The sequence below is a fragment of the Echeneis naucrates genome, chromosome 21 (assembly GCF_900963305.1).
Source record: "Echeneis naucrates chromosome 21, fEcheNa1.1, whole genome shotgun sequence".
Lineage (NCBI taxonomy): Eukaryota > Metazoa > Chordata > Actinopteri > Carangiformes > Echeneidae > Echeneis > Echeneis naucrates.
The window spans coordinates 19,118,079-19,137,201 of NC_042531.1; the positions used below are offsets into that span (position 1 = coordinate 19,118,079).

The 19,123-nt window shown below is 41.1% G+C and overlaps 1 protein-coding gene across 11 annotated transcripts in view; it reads right to left on the reverse strand.

Annotated features, from left to right (window-relative positions):
• Positions 1–19,123, reverse strand: part of tns1b (tensin 1b) — a 155,667-nt gene that overhangs the window by 37,163 nt on the left and 99,381 nt on the right. For 10 of the 11 annotated variants that reach the window (XM_029493019.1, XM_029493016.1, XM_029493020.1 and 7 more), the window contains 10 exons: positions 18,188–18,229; positions 11,598–11,647; positions 7,457–7,628; positions 6,819–6,869; positions 6,603–6,725; positions 4,912–4,976; positions 3,905–3,988; positions 3,238–3,350; positions 3,102–3,162; positions 1,514–1,589 (listed from right to left, as the gene is read on the reverse strand). In XM_029493019.1, the coding sequence (XP_029348879.1) occupies positions 1,514–1,589; positions 3,102–3,162; positions 3,238–3,350; positions 3,905–3,988; positions 4,912–4,976; positions 6,603–6,725; positions 6,819–6,869; positions 7,457–7,628; positions 11,598–11,647; positions 18,188–18,229 (837 nt within the window). Of the gene's footprint in view, positions 1–1,513; positions 1,590–3,101; positions 3,163–3,237; positions 3,351–3,904; positions 3,989–4,911; positions 4,977–6,602; positions 6,726–6,818; positions 6,870–7,456; positions 7,629–11,597; positions 11,648–14,745; positions 15,026–18,187; positions 18,230–19,123 lie in introns of those variants that run through there. The other variant, XM_029493023.1, reaches the window with a different exon arrangement.

The window sequence follows — 19,123 nt, forward strand, 5'->3', positions numbered from 1 at the left end:
GATACTAATTTGTCATTGTCAGGAAGTCACTGCACTTGAACCCTTGTAAAAGTGCAGTCAGCCCTGCTTACATTTGATTCTTAATGAATAGCATATACCATGTTAATGAGTGAGTTTCAGATATACCTTTATCCAGAGACAAGCCAGCAGCTCCTCCCTGTTCCAAGTCTTTACACTACGGTGCTGCTGTAGCCTTGAACTTATGAGACAGTGGTAAGAGTGGTAAGTGTGGTGAATGTGGTGAATGTGGCGAATGTGTTTTCAAACCGCTTCCAATGAAGATCCTATTCTGTTGAACATGTATACCATGCTCTATAACATTCCTTATGGCGTTTACAAGGCATCTTCACCATAAATTCTAAAGAAAAAAAAAAAAGGTAGGACCAAATTTAATTTAGAATGAGAGGAGAAAAACACCAATAAGATGAAGAAATCAAGACTTGTGCTGCTCTGTATTTTTATCATCCAATTATTCAGCATGTAATCAATTGGCAGGCAAACTATAAATCCAGAGCCCAGTTCAAGTGCACAGTAGCAGACCATTGTGGTTTAAAATGCGTGAGCACACTTGTGGCTGACTAATTACTCTCCCTCTGTGCCCTCGAGGCCACAGTTCACAGTTTCTGTGTTATTTGAATAATAACAAGCCTCAGTAGGCAGCAGCTCGGTCAGATGATGCATTCAGCAGAACCCATTACTCCATCTTTAATAAAGGATGAGATAGGCGCTCAGGTCTGAGGGGCCAAAACAGGACACCCAGGTGCTCACTTCAATATTCTCCATGCTGAAATTACGAGCCCTGAGATCACTTCATGGATGACTATACACTCTGCTGATCCTCGCAGTTACTCTACCAGAAATGCTTCTAATTACAAGCGATAGGCACGAACAGGTGCTTCTCTACATAGGATTTTTTTTTTTATATATATATTTCTTCCTCAAAATCTGAAGAAAAAAAACTAAAAACATTCCAAAAGTATAAAAAAAAACCAATATCAATTTGACATTCAGCTTGTTTTAACTGATGTCATGCCGTATTGAGATGTGCACTGTGCAGGCAAAGTGCTGTTGGAGAGGAAGTAGACTGCCATTTCCACATCATAGTTTCCAGGAAACGTGTGCTAATGAGGGTCTGTAAAGTGAGGTATAGGACCAGGGCCAACTGTCTTCCCCCAGGTTTTTATGGACCTATTTTTTTCTGTGAATGGATACTATAAAAGTGCTGCAGCATAAGCATACAGTACATGCATATAGTCTCAGGCTGTAAAAATGTAAAAACCTATAGGATTCCCTTATTGCTAATAAACCATAAAAAAAAAAACTGTGCATCTTCTGCACATTTGTTCCACGCTGTCAATCACAGCCATTTGTTTGAATTTTTCAAACACATTTTCCTTGTTCCATATAAGAGGGAGCAGACTTTCCATTCTTCATTTCCCAGTTTAAACTCGGAGACAGTGATTCAAACATCTACTGTCATCATCATGCTCATGTGACTCTGCGCTGCTCTTACCAGGATGTCCCCTTTCAGAAGAAGACCAGGCTCAATGGTGATGCAGATGCTCGTCTGGCTGTCGCCTTGAACGTTACTGTGAAAGAGACAGGCCACATGTAAGATAGCGAGTTATTAAAACAGCACAGCCCAACACTGATGCTGCTTATCTGAATATAACTAAGTGTACATAATCTGTGTGGTCTACTAACACCCCCTTATTTACAGTGGTCATTCCAGAGTGTAACTGCGATGCAAAGCAGGGCTGATTTTGGGTATTAGTGTCTAAATGATTGTCTAAATGTCGGAGTAAGATCAAAGGATGAAGAGTGCTAATAGGGAGCATGTGAGAAAAGAGGGGAGGAATGTGATTTGGGGTTTGAAGGGGCTGACCATCTGGATGCTCTGACTTTTTTACACTTATTGCTGTACATGCTGTAAAAGTGTTTATAGTTGTAGCTGTAGTGAGAATGGATGAAGTAAATAGAGTCCAACACCAGCAGGCCTCACTGCTTACAAATGTGTTTTTAAAGCACTTCGTAACTGCTGTGCTGACAAAACACAGGAGAAGGAATTATTTCCCAACCCAACCCAACCCAAAGGAGGTATCAATGATTCAAATGACTACATGTTACGTAAATTTTTTGGAAGAAACTCTATGCAGTGTTGTATTGTTTCCCACCTGCATTTATTCTTCTTTACCCACAAACAGACCTTATAAAGGTTATAAAGGTATTCAGCTACAGTACAAAAATGTCAGATAAATCTATTGAATGCTAAACTGCCCAGCCTCTGATTGTTAACGTTAAACATGGTGAAAGACCAAAACAAAGCTAAATGTAGAGCAAATGCTGTACTTATATTTTTGTAAAGGAATAAGGCTATACTATGTATACATTTGCCTTTGTTGTTACCTCCAACTTTATCAGGTATAAACACTATTTCCACCAAAAAAGATAGGTAAAAAACATTAAAATTAGTTTTGTCCTTTAACTTTTCATTTAGCTGCACCATCAAGTTTATGATTTTGTAATCTTTGCACCAATAAGTTGCAGATTTTAACTCATTATCCAATTAATGTAGCAAGGGAAAAGTACAAAATGTAATATAAAGGAAATGGGATCTTAACATGAATGTTTTTCTGACAGGACCTAACAGCTGGATGCCCGCCTCTGAGGGCAGTACAGCCCTGCCCTCCTCCAAACCTTCCCCTACTCTCAAAACAACAACAGAAAGCCAGAGAATCCATTGTTTCCTGTCTGGCCCTGGGAACCAGCGGGGTCCTCTGGCAAGAAAAGCCTTTGGGCGTCCATGCAGATGCCTGTCTCTGTGTTTCATTGGCTCCCTAGTCACAAATAACACCAGAAGTGATTGTGGGATTTAAACTAGAGAAACAAGAGCCGGCAGCTGGGGAGGTAAGATTAATACAATAATGTGAGTGTAAACTGGCAAGCGGGATGAAATTTGTGTGTGTGGGTGTGTTAGGGTGCAGGAGCATTAGGGGAGAGCCTATAAAGGAAAATCAGGGTATTTATTATTGAGCCCTTACGAGCTCACCATCCCTGGAATCTTGTAAAATATTTGAGTGTGAGCACATTTTAAGACTTACTAGATCCCAGATGTGTAGACAGGCTGCATTGCCTGGTAGATTTTTAGAAAAGGACGACAACCTGGAACAGAATTTAGAGAAATACATCAACTAAGGTGTATGGAAGCACTTGATCATAAGTGAGTATGGCACTCACCTCCTTTGGACTCGAAGTTGGGGATGCCATGCATGATGACGTGATGAAGGAACAAAGGTTTGTTGTTGATCTTGATGTGTCCAGAGAGTAAGCCACTAAAGTATTCCACATACCTGAATGAGGGGAATTAAAAGATGACTTCAAACGTGGCTACATTCCCTTCTGTAAATGAAATCATGACTTTTACTGTTTTGCAACAAGGGGATAAAAGAATAATCCTGTGTTCATGACAACAACGAAATACAATCTTCAGCTTTGACTTCTGATGACAACAATGAGTGTTTTCAGTTTTGCTGCGTGGAAACAGCCAAAAGGCTTTAAAGCTGCAATAATCAATATCTTTTACGCATACTACATAAATATTGAATCAAATAATTGTGTTGAATGGGAAATTAGTTTCTATTAGGAACTAATCCGCTCCAGTGGCTCCTTAGAATCTTTTAGCCTCTTTTGAGTCATGGTTTTAATTTTGACCCTGGCTTTGATATAATGCGTTAACATTGGTCGGGATTCGCTGATTGTCTAAAGAGGAACATTTTTTGCCTGAATATATGTATATTCTCTGTCAGTGTTGCACTTGCAGCCTCTTCCGACCTGCAACTTTAACTATATGAGTTCACTTTGGGGTCAAGCACAGATTGTGTACTCGAAGTGAGATAAGACTGACCTCTTCTGTGACGGCTGGCCCACAGGAAGCACTTTGTCTTCATAGAAGCGTTTCATGGCAAACCTGTCCAGAGCCTGGTCTGCACTGTATGGGAGCATTAGTGTTGCTTGTTGTCATTGTTGAATTTGGCTAACATACTTTTAAAACCCATCATCCCAGGTATAAGATAATTATATAACACAATTAGGAAAAAGCTGAAGAAATAGATATGAAAAAAAATACATTATAAGAAATAAGTGATGCATATAGGTCCTTTAAATATCAGAGTAGACATTGCTTAACATTTCAATAAATTCTCCAGCAGTATGTTCCAAGCTTCTCCAGCATGGGTGTGAGTGCATGGAGGCTATGTAAAGTATCAGCTCTCACACAACAATTTGTACATAATGTGTGTTAGTGTCTTTGGTTCATCTTCTTGCAAGTTTCTGCTGCTTCGATTTTTAAGGCAACTTCACAAAGCTTTGAACTGACTTGTGAGATAATGAGATCATACTGAAATCTAATCCTTTTACAAGGAAGACTGGTCAGTCGCTGCTCCTTTAAAAACAACAGTGAGTCATGCGCTGCTCTGATTGCTTAGCACTTAGCATCTCCTGGGTGATTCTGCCTTGGCGCGTCTGAAAACAAGCCCAATAAAAACGAAGAAAGAGAGGAAAACCTAAATTCTGAGCCTTACAATGCAGTAAACATCGAGCTAACTCTTTGTTTCCTGCTCATAATTATTGTATCAAATATTTAAATTTAGACTTCTCCAAATAAAAGTGTTCTTTTCCTGTCTCGTCTTCCACCCCTCTGTTCCACAAATCTGTCTGCTGCTCAGATGTGGACTGTGGTCTTGTGATGAACAATGTTACCTTATGTCATTTTTACTCTCATGTCTGTCCATCATATCGTCTCTTTCTCCTTTTGCACCTTTGGCTGCCTGGCTCTCCTCCCTCTCTCAAGGTGTACAACAAACTCATTCCTCTGCTGGGTTGGTGGAATGCTATTTGACAATGAAGACCTACCTGGCAGATATGTTGCTGTAATGCATGTAGGCTGCCACCACCACTCCAGTTCTGCCCCGGTTGCCCTGAAAAGACATCACTTAATGAAGCAACAGCGGATTTTGTATACTGGATTTTGATGTTGTCCCAGAATCATATTTTCCAAAACCATCTTCTCCTGAAGAGTCTTTAAAGGGACCATGAGTAAGTTTGTCTGCTGCAAAACATTGCTTCTTGCTGTAAGTTAGTGGTGCTGATGATAGCTTCACAAAATCTTTGGCTATTGTGGTATGGACAAGAAAAGAGGTAATAAGAGGGCAGATTGGAGGCTTCAGTGAATCCGTATTGGAAACTCACCCCGAAAAATGAAAGTGCAAAGGCGGGATTGATGGCAAAAATAGATTGAAGGATATTTCAATACACTGAGATAACCCAACAAACTGTTGAGTGTGATGCTGTTGAAGGAGTGGAACAGATTAAAACACAAGGAATCCAAATTCATGCAGCTGAGGCTGTGACTACGATGCCTAACCTGTTGCCCCACAATAAGAAGGTCGCGAGTTTGGTTCCCAGGCCCAGGGCCTTTCTGCATGGAGTTTACATCATCAGGGTTATATTTTCAGACCATCTTAAAAGCCGCAGAAGACATTTTAATGTTGTTTTCACAGGCTGAAAAGTTCACCTCAAGAGAGCTTTATGTGTAACACTGGTGGAGCACTCCTTAAAAGATTTGCTTACATTAAAAATATCCATTTCAATCATAAAAAATTATTTCTACATGGGAACACACATGTTATTTATACCATCAAGAAGTGACTCATAGGGCAGATAATGGGAAGTTCACTGAGCATGTGTCACTATAGCAAAAAAAAAAAAAACAGCCTTGCATTCCTTTCATTTTACCCTTCAATCCATCTTTAAAACATAGATTACCGTGGAGAATAAGAGTGTTGCTCATTATAAACATGGTGGCCACTTAAAAAACAACGTAGAGCCCAGTGGACATGATTTGTTGATATGAGGAAACCCAACACGGCCTGCTTCCTTAGTGACCACCACAACTTCTGAGCCCACACTCACATCACCAGCGTTACTCAACTCTCAGAGAGAAAAAAAAAAACACCAGTTGTTATAGCAGCCGACTTGTTTTCAACCTCCCTGTGGGAACCACTTGGAATGAGGCATGGAGGCTCAGGATCCCGTGGTTTAATTCTTAAGTTAAAAAACACAATCAGGCACACAATGGAGTTAACGTGAAAATTATTAGGTTGTACCTCTGGTACATGAGCCTGGTTGTGTTTGGATATACATTTTAACTTTGTGTCAGTGCGCGCAGGAGCTACAGCCGATGAACATGGCTTGCCACAAAAGTATAACGTGATGCAAGTGAGATTAGGCAAAAACTGGGAAATATTGGTTAATGCAGATCTTATGGCATTGTTAAGGTTAAAAGAGTAAATAAACCTAAGCTGCCATGATGAGTGGTGTGTCAAACTCCCTAATTTGTGTTTTCCTAACTCGTATAGTGCAGCCCAACCCAAACAAGCACACAAAAAGGCTCCACCCTGAATGCGGTGCCCAGGGAGGACATCATCACAGACACTGACGCAGAAAACAGCTGCAGCCTCAGTGGGAGACGGGGGTCTCGCCGAGAGCCTGAGAGCACCCTCTACTGACGGGGCCTGATGCATTCTCCCATCTTCCAGTCTCACCTTGTTGTGTATGACCACCACGTTGTGGCTGTCCGCACTCAGCCAGGTGTCCATGGCCTTGCAGATGCTGCAGATTTTGTCCAGGGCTGGAGCGTGGTGGTCAGGCCAGCCGAAGTCCAACACCTGAGGGGCCAGGAGAGAGATCTTTGTTCAGACAGACGGCCACATCACAGAGGGAGAAGGACGAGAGGGATGGAGAGAAGACCTCAGCGTTACCTTTGGGTTAAGTTGGCTGATGTCATAACGCTTCTCACTGAGGTTGAAGAGCTAAAGAAAAACAAACAGAAAAGGGGAAACACAACGCACGTCATTTTTTATTTTTACACAAGTCCATGTCCATGACTGTTTTTTTAAGGTGCGTCCGGTAACTGCTTTCAAAGCTGTTTATCTCTAACATGGGGATGACTCGGCCTAAACGAATTGACCGTTGTCTAATTCCTGCCGTATTTAACTAATATCGCTGCACCCTTCTGCAAACACCAGCAGCCACTGTGTTCACGGACTTCAGAACAGCAAGGTTCCCGCTAATGCCATACACATCAATTGTCACTGGCAAATTTAAATAATTATGCCAGCTAACTGTGATTATTTCCATACAGTTTCAATGCTTCAGGCTGAACAAAAAGCTCCCTCAAAACTATCTTGAATATAAATTAATATGGTGGTCACATTCATGCATAATGCTAAATCCTTGTAATACAGGAAAGAAAAGCTGCACATAGAATACACTGAAATAAGCAGCCGGCATTATTCATGTAATTAGCTTGTGTATATTATACCAGAGTCAATTACTATATATGTGCATATTGCTACATTCCAGGCAGGGTGAGCCAGATGAGCACAGGAAACCATACCAGGTAGTTGTGGCCATGTTTGGAGCGCAGCATGGAGGCGACCTCCCGCAGGTTAGCAGCGTAACTCTGTTCATCCACACTGCTGGGGAAGGAGACGGAGATGATCCTCTCTGTGATGTAGATCAGGTCCAGCTCGTAGCTCTCGTCCAGGGCCTGCAGCAGACTCACACTCCTGTGACGGAGGAAAAGACAAGCATTTAGCCTTTACTGCAGGCCATTTTAAAAGTTCAGCCTGCACCTCTACATACTGACATCCTCGATGTGCAGAAACAAAGCACATGCTCGACCCCAAAGACAGCTGTTAGAGGGCCTCACATATGTAAAGTAAGGCAGCGCATGTGATTCATACACACAAGCCAGTGTTTATCGGGCCAACTGCTGTGTGAATGCTTTAATATGGCATTCCAGGGATTAAAGAGTTAAACAGGCTCAGTGTGGCAGTTCAGCTGGATAGAAGATTTTATTTCATTTATATTTTCTACCAATGACCTTGCTTTAAACCTTAATACAGACTTATTCAACGTGGCTCAGTTACAAATGATGGATGGCCTTGTCTGTTTCCGCTACAGGCCGGCTTTTTCTTTAAAGTATACAGTAGATATAAAACATCTTACATATTTTTAACCCCATCTCTACTCCACACCCGAGGAAGTATCATTTCACGAATCCTCTGTTGCAAATGTTTTATGCCACTGACATCGCCATCACATGATTCATCCTTGTGATAGAAGATGGAAACACTCGTTTCTTTCACAGACATGCCACATGAGGCATAATATCAGGGCCGAGTTTTCAGGTTAGTCTGTTTAACTCCCGTCACTCCACATCCAGAGAAACGTTCACTGAGAATCATTGCTTAAAATCGAGTCCTGGATGTCCGTAATTGTTGAAACGATTCAACACGCTTACTCACCAACATGGAACAAATATCTTAATGAGGAAAATTCATCACATCACATAAATACCACGTCCACAGTGACATCACAGTGACTTTTATTATCTAACCTCAGAGGAGTTCAAGTTTGCTTCCAAAATGACAGCTTTCTCGCAGAGTTAGGAGAAAATGATAATCAAGACAAATCGCACCAGAAAATGAGAATATTGGAATATGGGGTTCACCTCACAGACTAAACACAATCATTGTGGATGGTGTGGACGTGTTTTGGTAAACGTTGGCTGAGATGCAGTGAGCACTTTCTTCATATCATAGAAGGCCTGAATCTGTTTAATTTTTTATATGTTTTTTAACTGGTAGTAATTAGGTTTTTTTGTTTTTGTTTTTTTTTACAAAACAAACTACTTTAATTCCAGCAGCTTTCTTCAACAACTTAATGATATGCTTCTCATTTCTTGTGTGTGTGGCAGTCAATCTTTTTTTTTTTCTGTCTTTTTCACAGGTCATTACAAAATATCCACTGGGACATAGGAGGGGGGAGCTGCTGTGAAGAGGTTATGGGAGAGGGTGTCGAACCCCTTAGCGGCCAGACTGAAGCATATTTCCTACATTTGTCAGCAGTGAGCGGCCCCTGAGGAAATTGCTCATATGTCTGGGAGAGAGGATTCCTCCAGCCTTGCCGTGCAAATACTGTAACCTGCTCTGTACTGTGCATCTGGACCCACTCAAAACCTGCTTACTGGAAATTATTCATCACTACAGATAAAGGAGAAACTGATATGACGCATATGTTCTCTTTCATGTGCCCTTAAATATCTGACTTTTTAATTTTATGTTTTTAATTTCTGTAATATGCAAACTCTCTTCTAGTTTCTGTCTTTATGTTTTTTACTTATAACTTTCTTTTCGCATCTTTTTTAATGTTTCTGTTTCCTGTGTTCCTCTCTGTGCATCTCCTCTCCTGTCTCTGCATATGTATGTGTTTAGCTTCTGGGAGCAGTCAGGGCCAATATAGAGCTGTGGTTTTGGAACCACCAGCATGCACGGCTGTGCACAAACCTTCTTCTCATCAGCTGGAGAGAGATGAAGTGATTGCTGTGATTGTTTTTTTTGTTTTTTGCTGCACATCACATTTGAAGAATGATGCATTATCTCAACATGCTCAATTTCAGCGCGGCGGTGATCTCATTTGTGATTTGGACAAACATCAACTGTGAGCCAGGAATGGTTTGTCAGGAAAATTGAGATGTTGGGATTTGAAAATTCTTGCAAGGTGTTAATAAAAATAAAATTTAATAAAAAGGACCAAAACCTTTGTGTCTCTTATTTTTAAAAAGTAATTAGAGCCTTGCTGACTTTATAAATTATATATATATCAACGTTAATGTGCTAATCGCGATTAATAAAAAGGCAGTGATCAACACATTTTTTTTTTATTGTATTAATCTCATGCTGATATTTTGTCCTGCAGCTGTACCCTGTTTTTTTTTTTTTTTTTGCTTTTTTACAAACAAATAAGAAAAAAAACTTAAAAAATGGCTGATTAGTCAAAGTCAAAAGTAATTAGCAACTCGTGTAGAGCAGAATTTTAATATTTGATATTTGATATTTAAGGCAAGTTATATTTCTGAAGTAGACATTATGTTTCCTCAGGCTTATTACACTTCATTGGGGTTTAAATAAATTTAAAAGGCAACATTATTAAGTAATTTTCTTTTATTCCCGAACAAGATACATCGGTGAGAACTGCTTTACATTGTTAATGCAGCCCAAAAAACAATTGTGCAGTTTCATCAATCAATCCGTCCTATATTTACTGAGAAAAAAAAAAAAAGAAATGGCTCTTCATTTGGATTTGTCATCGGTAAAAAGACAGACGTTACACTTTTATATTAACCTCCTGTCATTTATCCTTTTCTTCGAACAGCATAGAAAGAAAATTTGAAATTTTCAGTCATATTTAGCAATTATGATTAATCGTGATAACCCCTGTGATTAATCAGATTAAAAATTGTAATTGTTTGACAGCTCTAATATATATGTAATATATACTGTATATCTTCAGATTGGAGAAAGTGACAGAAAGCGAGCTAGCTGGTTTGCTTGTTAGCTTCTGACAAAGAAAAATGTAACAGACTTTTGGTCACTTACTCCACCTCTCGAGACAGGTGTTGGTGAGTAAGGGAATGAAGTTTCACACTGATGTCAGCTATTTTTTCTCGTTGGGGAACAGCTGTTAATGCAAACTATGTCACAATAATGAATAAAACTGATACATAATGTAATGTGAAAGTGATTGCTCCAACTGAAAGCTCCTATCCACACAAACCGTTCATTCAATTATGAGCCCAAAATCTTTTTCAGATCTATTCGATGTTGACACAGCTTATGTTGCCCCTTAAAAGGTCACAAATTGTGTAATGCCGTTTTAAAACATCAACCCAGCCAGTGGTTGCGATCAATGATGCAATGATGAAACCACCTTTACATATAAAAGCATCTAGCGTTTGTTTCTAAGAAGTTTGGTTTGGTAATTGTGGTTGTTTCTTTGTTTAACTTTAGCTTGAAATGCTTTTTTCAGGTGTGTAAGGGAATGCATTATCAGTGTAGCAATGTGCTGCTCAGCCCTCCCTGCAGATACACAGAATGCCCTTTTAGGAATGTAAATAAGGCAGTTTGAACCTACTGCTGTGATTGCACATCTTCATCAGCCAGACTGTTACATAAGCCTAGTCTGTTATATGTAAACTTTATATGGACAGAAACTCAGAGCTCATATCTCTGTACACTGCATTAAAAGCCAACATGTTCAATTTTTTACAACCAGGTGTCAAGTCTTTTTTTTTTTTTTCCCCCTGCAACCAAATCAAACTGCCATTCAAGCTTTGCACAGTATGTTGATGTGAACTGTTGTGGGGTCAAGTTTTACACATTAATTACACAAGTGACAACATCTGTGCCTCCCAGAGGACTGAGGTGAGGGGAGCTGACACCAAATATCTTTTTATGCAACAAAGCAGTGGGAATTCCAGTTCAGTGGGAGGGCATGTTGCTTTACTAATGCCCCTCATTAAAAATAAAGCAAATATCCCATTACATCTTCGCTGTTCATTCCAAAACACCTCCCTCATCATCTTTTTTTTACTTTTTTGAAAACGGGAGATTAGCTCCTAAAATGAGTCAATTCAGAGCAACTAATTGAAGCCTTTTATGGGGAAAGGGAAGAGAGGAGAGCAGATCTCTTACCTCGATGGTCGGCGCCGTGAATCCATGCTCTTTGAGGATTTTGTTGAGCCCTGTAAGAAAACAAGAAAAACAATGTTTTATCATTGTCCGATACAAAATGTCATAGTTGGAGGTACAAACCGTGGAAAAGACAATAAGTCATGCTTTTCGTCCAACAACAGCATCTCAGCATCAAGAATGTTGTATTACTCCAGTTCTATAAATAGATACTTAATGTCACTGCATATCAGGACTCAAATAAAACCAAATATGGTCATATGAAGAGTCAAAAGAATAAACTGATTTTCAGACTTTCAGAATATAGCAAATAATGAATGTCCTCAATATTTCTACTGATTGCGGATAAAGTGATGTACTGTTTGTGAAGCACCGAGCTGCCAGACACGCTCAGTCTTGTTCCTGTTGTTGAATCGGAATAGTTGAAAATTTGGCAGATTGCTAAAGGCAGTAATCTGCATTTTGAAGGGTTTGAGGTTTTGTTTTGATGATGCAAAAGTTATGCTGACATATCCCTCAGTTAAAGTGGAAATGCGATGAAGCAGTACTCAACACAGCTGCGGCGAGGCTGAAGGAAAGCTCTGGCATGGACCGACATGCACCAGTGCTGTGACGTAATATAACGCAGTGGTTCACACACAGTATGTAAAGTATGCAGAACACCTAGGGATGGGAATCTCTTACACGATACCATGCAGCAGCATGTGAGCACCCCCATCAGAAGTGTGGTTAAAGGAGACTGACTGTGTGGCTCCAGTATGCCTGGTCCATCCTGCCTCCAACTCAGATCAGCTTAAGGAGGAGGGGGTGGGGGGGTCAAAGGGCACGTGGACTTGTTCTCTCCCCTGAGGTGCTCGGGTCACATGTACAGATGCGAGAGGAGGGTGTTATCCATCATCATGCTTTAGATCAGATGGGCCAGCTAACCAGCAGTGTCAACAGCATGACTGGCTGCCCATGAATGCTCTGCTCTCTAACCAACTCCTGTTGGTCGTTGGACCATGTTTGCGTGTTCATTATGTCAGTGTGCCTGTCAGTGAAGGAAGTCTATATGAGTTGAAATTTGGCAGTTTTTTCTGAAAACAATGCTAAAAATAGGCAAATCACTAATCACAGTGATTAAATCCAGTAATCTAAATGTTATTTTAAGGCTTTAAATAAGAAGCTCAAAGCCACGTGGGAAAACGCTGGAAAGAGGGGGCTCTTAATTCTCGAACCAACTGGATCTGGATCCTCATGTCAAGCAAGCCCCATTTTTAATCCCATTTTGAAGTAAAGTAATGCAAACAACAGATCACGAGAGTAAATACATCTCATATGACGCAAGAAACATAAACGGACTGAGGTGATCCCTGTAAAGTCAAAAGTTGTGCTCATACAAGATGAAGGGGAAACGGCAGGAAGCAGAAGTCAGAAAAAGGAAACAGATTATCTGAGCTAATCAGGATTTTTAGTGGCAGCATAACATGACGCATCATAAATTCGGTCTTTACAGCTCCTTCCTTTGCAGCTCATCTTTTTGCTACGGCGAACAAGCTTTCCTCCAGGAGTAAATCAGGATTTTAGGCAGTTTGATGTCAAAGGAGGAGTTTGAACATGTTATAGCAACAGGTCAGCAATTTTGGTGTGTCACATCAACGCCCTTTCACCTGGATGACAATTTACGTTAAACTCCTGTGGTAAACTGTTGGGCGGCAACAGTATTAAAATCAAATTTAAGTCATCATGTCACACTGCTTGGGCTACAGGGAGGTTACTTAAAGTGTCAGCGTGGCTGTGGTGCTTTCTCTCCCCACTCCAACATTGCCTACAAACACAGCCAGACAAGGACTTGGCGATGCTTGAAGAAAATGCGAAACCATGCAGTATTGTAATTGTGAAAACGGTGTTGAATCTCTTGGAGGTACTGAATGACTGCACGGGCACTAACGCAAAGGAGTGGAACAGAGCCTTTGCCAGAGTTCTTTTCTTTCCTGCCAAATCCACTGCATTATTTCTTTGCTCCATCTCACATCATGAGTGTTCACAGGAGTTTGTGGCCCGACTGAGGCGACACAAAGCAAATCTCCCCCTTCTCTGTCTTTGCTCAGACCTAAACGTTTCAGTATGTCGCAAAGGGGCTATGAAGTGCAGCAAGTATCCAGAGGATGGCAGAGATAAATGAGCAAGAAGCAACTTGAAATGAAAAGGCTCACAGCCTGAACAGGGTTCAGAGTGGTGATGTAGGTCATGTTGCGCCGCCTTAAATACACTGCTACGAGGAGATGATCAAAACATCGAGATAAACATGTCATGAGAAATGCTGGTACACCAGCAAAAATGACATGGTGCCACCGGCTGAACCAGTGAGCAAACAAAGACACAGAGACGCCTTAATTAGAGAGTGGGACGTAGAGAGTTCAGAAGAGGTGCCATTTGTCATGTGGAGCAGCGGCGGCAGCTAATACACAGTTTTTGCTTTAGTTTGAAGTGATGCACAGAGACCTCATGAGCATTTAGAGTGAAATGAAAGCATTGGACTCAAGTCACTGTGAGAAACACAACAATAACTATCACTGTGTTCAAACTGATGTTTCTGTTGTTAAAAGACTGAGAGAGATCATTATGTTCAAGTCACAGAAGTCTCTGAATGGAGTGTTCTCCACAGTAATGAAATGGAGTGAATCATGAGACGTGGTTACATTTTTACATCACAGCCACAACCAAAGAAAACCATATAATGCACATTACAAGTGCTCAAATGAGCTCTGAAGCAGACCAACTTTAGCTCACGAACAGCACACAGTACGCGTCCCAAAAGCTGCCTCCCCACTTTGAGCACATGCACTGGGGGAAGAGGAAGGGGGAGGAGGAGGTGGGAACTGGGGTGGGGGGTCCTGCAGGCCTGTTTCCAGATGAAAACCATCTGGGGAGGTTGACTTTACAAGCAGGCCATACAAATTAACCATCTGAGAAAGAGCAAAGGAGGGAAGGAGGGGAGGAGGAAGGGCCGAAGACGTTGGGGGCTGGTAAAAGACGAGAGAAATGATTCTATGACCAGAAGAAACAGAAGCAGCGAAGGAGCAGATGGAAAAAGTAGAAGGGCCAAGGTGTGTGCTGACCTTACAGACACTGCATCCACCCAGCCATCCATCTATCTATCTCTTCCTACCTTCCTGAAAAGGTAACCCGTACTCCATCGCCATGCCCCCCTGAGGGAGGAGAGCTGCCTTCTTAAAGACCCTTCTCGGTTCATCTCTGGAGAGCTCCCTCCGTGTCTCAACACTTTGTGTCCGGCAGTGAAGTTCCCTCTGTGAAACCTCTCCCTTTTTTTCTGACAGCGGAGTAGGAAGAGAAGGGCAAGGGAAAAAAAAGAGAACCAAGGGCTCTATTTTGGGCAGCTGCCTGCCGTGGGCCACAACATGCTCCAGCTCAGACCGGACTCCTCCACAGGGCTCCTCTTCGCTTCCCTCTGTTCGCTCTGCGTGCTCCGTTCCCTCTCTCTCCCTCCCTGTCTGAGTGCTGCCCACCCCCACGCCCCCTCCCATCACGTTATCTCTCCCCTTCATATTCAACTTTTCCCTCTCTCCCTCCCTTGTTTTTTTGTTGTTGTTCATCTGTGTACAGATCTACATTGTTTTTAGATCTAGGAAAACATGCATGTGGGGTTTGGTGCATGTTTGTACACAAACACAAGCACATGCACAATCAGATGACTGGAGTTCTAAGTCATTTGGTGTCCAAAGCCACATCTGGACAAATGAGACGAGCCCATAGTTAAACTTCTGAAGCGTTGATATCCACAAAAAGATATAATTGCAGGAGGAGCTGATCCACTCTTCTGATCGGCCAAATGTTTTTCTACTGGTCTATTGCAGTATAGCAGACTTCTGATATAGACTGAGAGACACCGGATCATACAAGGCTGATGGGTTTGGGGTGTGGTTGTGGGTGGTGACTGCTTTGTTGTGACATCACAAAGTCCCAGAAGTCCAAACAGTTGGTTTTAACAACGAGTTTCTGAATACAGACTGTGAGAATTTTTTTGTAGACTGGGACATTTGATACTTTTACTGTATTAATATAGAACCTGGACCTGATTTATAATCAAAGAACACATGGAGGTCTACCTTTGGATTGGATAAGACCTTTAAAACAATTTTCCAGGTTTTTTCAGAAATAGCAATGTACTTGGATGATACTTTTGTTGTTTTGTTTAATATGATAACATGCGTGGTAAATTTTTGCTCTTTTCTGTGAGTTAAATAAAGGCTTAAATACAAAATGTAGATCAATCTAAGCACCAGTGACTGTGCCACGAGGATGCAATTTCTCCTCTGTGTAACGTCTAATCAACAGGACACATGAGCTTACAAGATTCAAAAAGGTAGACACAACTAAAGCATCCAGTGAAGCAGAAGGCGCTCACACAGTCATAGGATGAATCTTTTTGATGCTCTGAGGTGATGAGGCGTGGTCAGATATCTCCCAGATGTCACAATGCAACCACACAGCAAATGCTTTTGACCAGACAGTAGCAGCTGCGCACACACACACACACACACACACACACACACAAAGGCAACATGTAAAGTCATGTGATCATAGAGCATGTGTCAAAACTAATTCCATTCCATATGTGCAGTAATAATTGTTTCAGAGTCTAGAGTTAACGTGCAGGGCAAATTATCAGTCAAGAGGGAAAAGCTAATGTTTGTGGAGAGAGGGGCCGGCTTGTCCTACTTTGCTTTACAATATAAAAAAAAGAGGGATAACAAAGGAAATGCCAATAAAAGCAGCCCCATACATAGACACACACACAAACGCGCGCACACAGTGGTGTATTTGTGTTTATTTTGGTCCTTGAGGAGAGAGTGGGCACTTGGCTTTGGGTGGTAACTCTAAATTGGTTACTTGAGCCTTCCTTTCCCAGACAAAATACAACTCACAGGAAGTTGTATCATACACAACTAGTGCCAAGTCGGTCCAAGGCAAACAGACTGACAGCTTGTTTTTTTTGTTGTTTTTTTTAGTGTGTTGACCCAACTATCACGTCCTGCATGGAGGAGAGAGTTGGTATTCTGAAGTGATGATGACTGCAGATCAATACATCAATACATGGTGAAAAGACTGGTCTAATATGGAGGCACGACAACAAGAACAAAACAAGAACAAAAGTGTGATTTGTCTCATTGGTGATTAAATATTTCTTGAAACTGTTAAATGATGGTGTTTCTTTTCCATGTATTGAACTTTGGCTGAATGTGACAGAGACCATGATCAAAGCTGTTCATACTTACAGAATGAAGAAAATTCTGACATCTGCTGAAGTTGCACATCAGTAGATAACTATGCTAGTATCGACCCGGTGTGAATAAATGAAGGATTGCAGCATCACTGCCTTACAGCCATTACAAGCTGCCCAGTGAACCATTTAAATGTATGTAAAAACAATAATAAAAATCATGATGATGGGATATTTGTTGTTTTGCCTTTGTCTGAAAATGTTCCTTTACTTATGGAAAATATGACTCGGATGATTTCTCAGCATTACAACATGTTTAAAAAAAGCGCTGCTCTTTGTCATGACATTTTCATAGTGTCTTGATTAACTGCTCAGGCAAACTGAGTGTAGGAGGTAGTGTGTGCTGTATGTTGTGAAACGATGAGGTAGAGGTTAGGTGAGGTGGATAGTTGCTGCATCCAGTACAGCTCCCCAGTCAGCTCCCATCACAGACAAGTAGCATTGTATCCATTAAAAGCACAACTTTAAGCTATCAAAGCTGACGCATTACTTCCAGTCTTAACCTGAACCATCTTATTAGATATGGAATAGGATTATATATGATCTTATGGTGTTTATCAATGAAAAACACTCAAAAATAAATGAATTCCTGAAGCATTCATGTTTTGGCACATCCCACTTTGCTTGCCTGGATGAATCAAAACTTAGTTTAGTATTAAAATGTAAAGTGATATTTTCAACATTTAAGTATCACAGTAAATGTCACGAATCTGAATTATTTAATCTGAGGATAATCCTGGCATTAACTTTTCATATCATCCCATGCCCACATCCAGTAGTTACAATATGCAGATATACAGTATCAATCAATAATTTGGAAACATGTCCAAACTTTTAGGTGGTGCTGTATATTAAAATGCTGGCATTGGATTTTTCCAATTTTCTCCAGTAATCAGATTGGATTCAGTTTCAGAACCTTGTCAGCCTGGCAGTGAAATTGTGAACCACTTGCCCCTTGTCCTTCTGTTTCCAGCCAAAACCTTCATACAGTACTACTATTGGTTGAATCAATTTGTTCTATGACAATTTGATGAGTCACTCCTGTCCTTGTGCAATAAACTGGAACCCCACAGGAAAAAAATACTGTTCCTCTGGCCAGTGTGTATTAAAATAAGTATGAAGTATGAATCACTTTCTTCGTAAAAACATTCATTGCGTCCTGTAAATAAAACAGTGCATCTCTTTAGAGCAGCCAGTCTTTACCCCTTTTTTCCACATCAAACACACGAGGTGTTGGTCAGTGTCACAGAGGCAAATGTGTCAGCTCCTGAAGTGAATGAAATTAAAAGAAACAAAATGTGAAACTCACCATGGTGTCTACATGTTTGAGAGGGAGGTCACTGCTCGGCGCCTGTTGTACAAAGACAGAAAAAAAAACAAAAAAAAAAACAGAAAGTGAGATCATACCTTTGATATTGTACAATCACCTGGAGCACTCATCAATGTGTTTTGTTTTGTCAATTCAACTTAACCTTATCTCATCTCCTATCATGTCATGGTCAAACTGCACTCAGCACCATTTTTTGCCCTAATGTGGCCTGGAGTGGAGCGGGACTCCACCTTGAACGTGTGGGACTATCTATAATCCCTCTGTGCAAATATTTACAGAAAGGGACAAGACTTCTTCCATTAGCCAAGACCAGACAGTCCATCTGTGGAACATTCTCTTTTAACGCCATATACAGCTATGGACAGAGAGAGAGGATCAGGCCAGCAGAGACAGGGAAGAGGGAGAGGCAGAAAGGACGACAGACGGGGAAAAGAGTACAGGGGCGTGGAACGAGTGGGGTACAGAGGGAGAAAGATGAAAGTCAGCTTTTAAGGTGGAGAGCAGAAGTAAAAACCATCAGAGCAATCCATGATGTCATGAGGTTGTGTGGGTGTGGGCAACCTCAGACGAACACATACAGATGGTACGTTTCCTAGATGGAACATTCAAAATGTAGTCCAGGCAGCATTATCAAAAGCCCTATCAACACACTGAGCTAATCAGCAGGTGAGAAGTGGGCTTATTTTCACGTAATCGCCAATACAATCTGACTGCTTTGTACATCCAGAGGGGTCACCTCCTGATGATCTGTAGTTTAGTACTGGCTTCCTTTTACTGTCTCAGATGTCATGTCCTTTTTTTAAAAAAAGCTATATTTAAAATTAAAGAGTAATTGAGGCAGCTGACATTCTTTGGCTGTGATATTCTCAGCAAAATCGAAGAATAAACAAACTCCGCCCCTGCCCGGGGTCTATT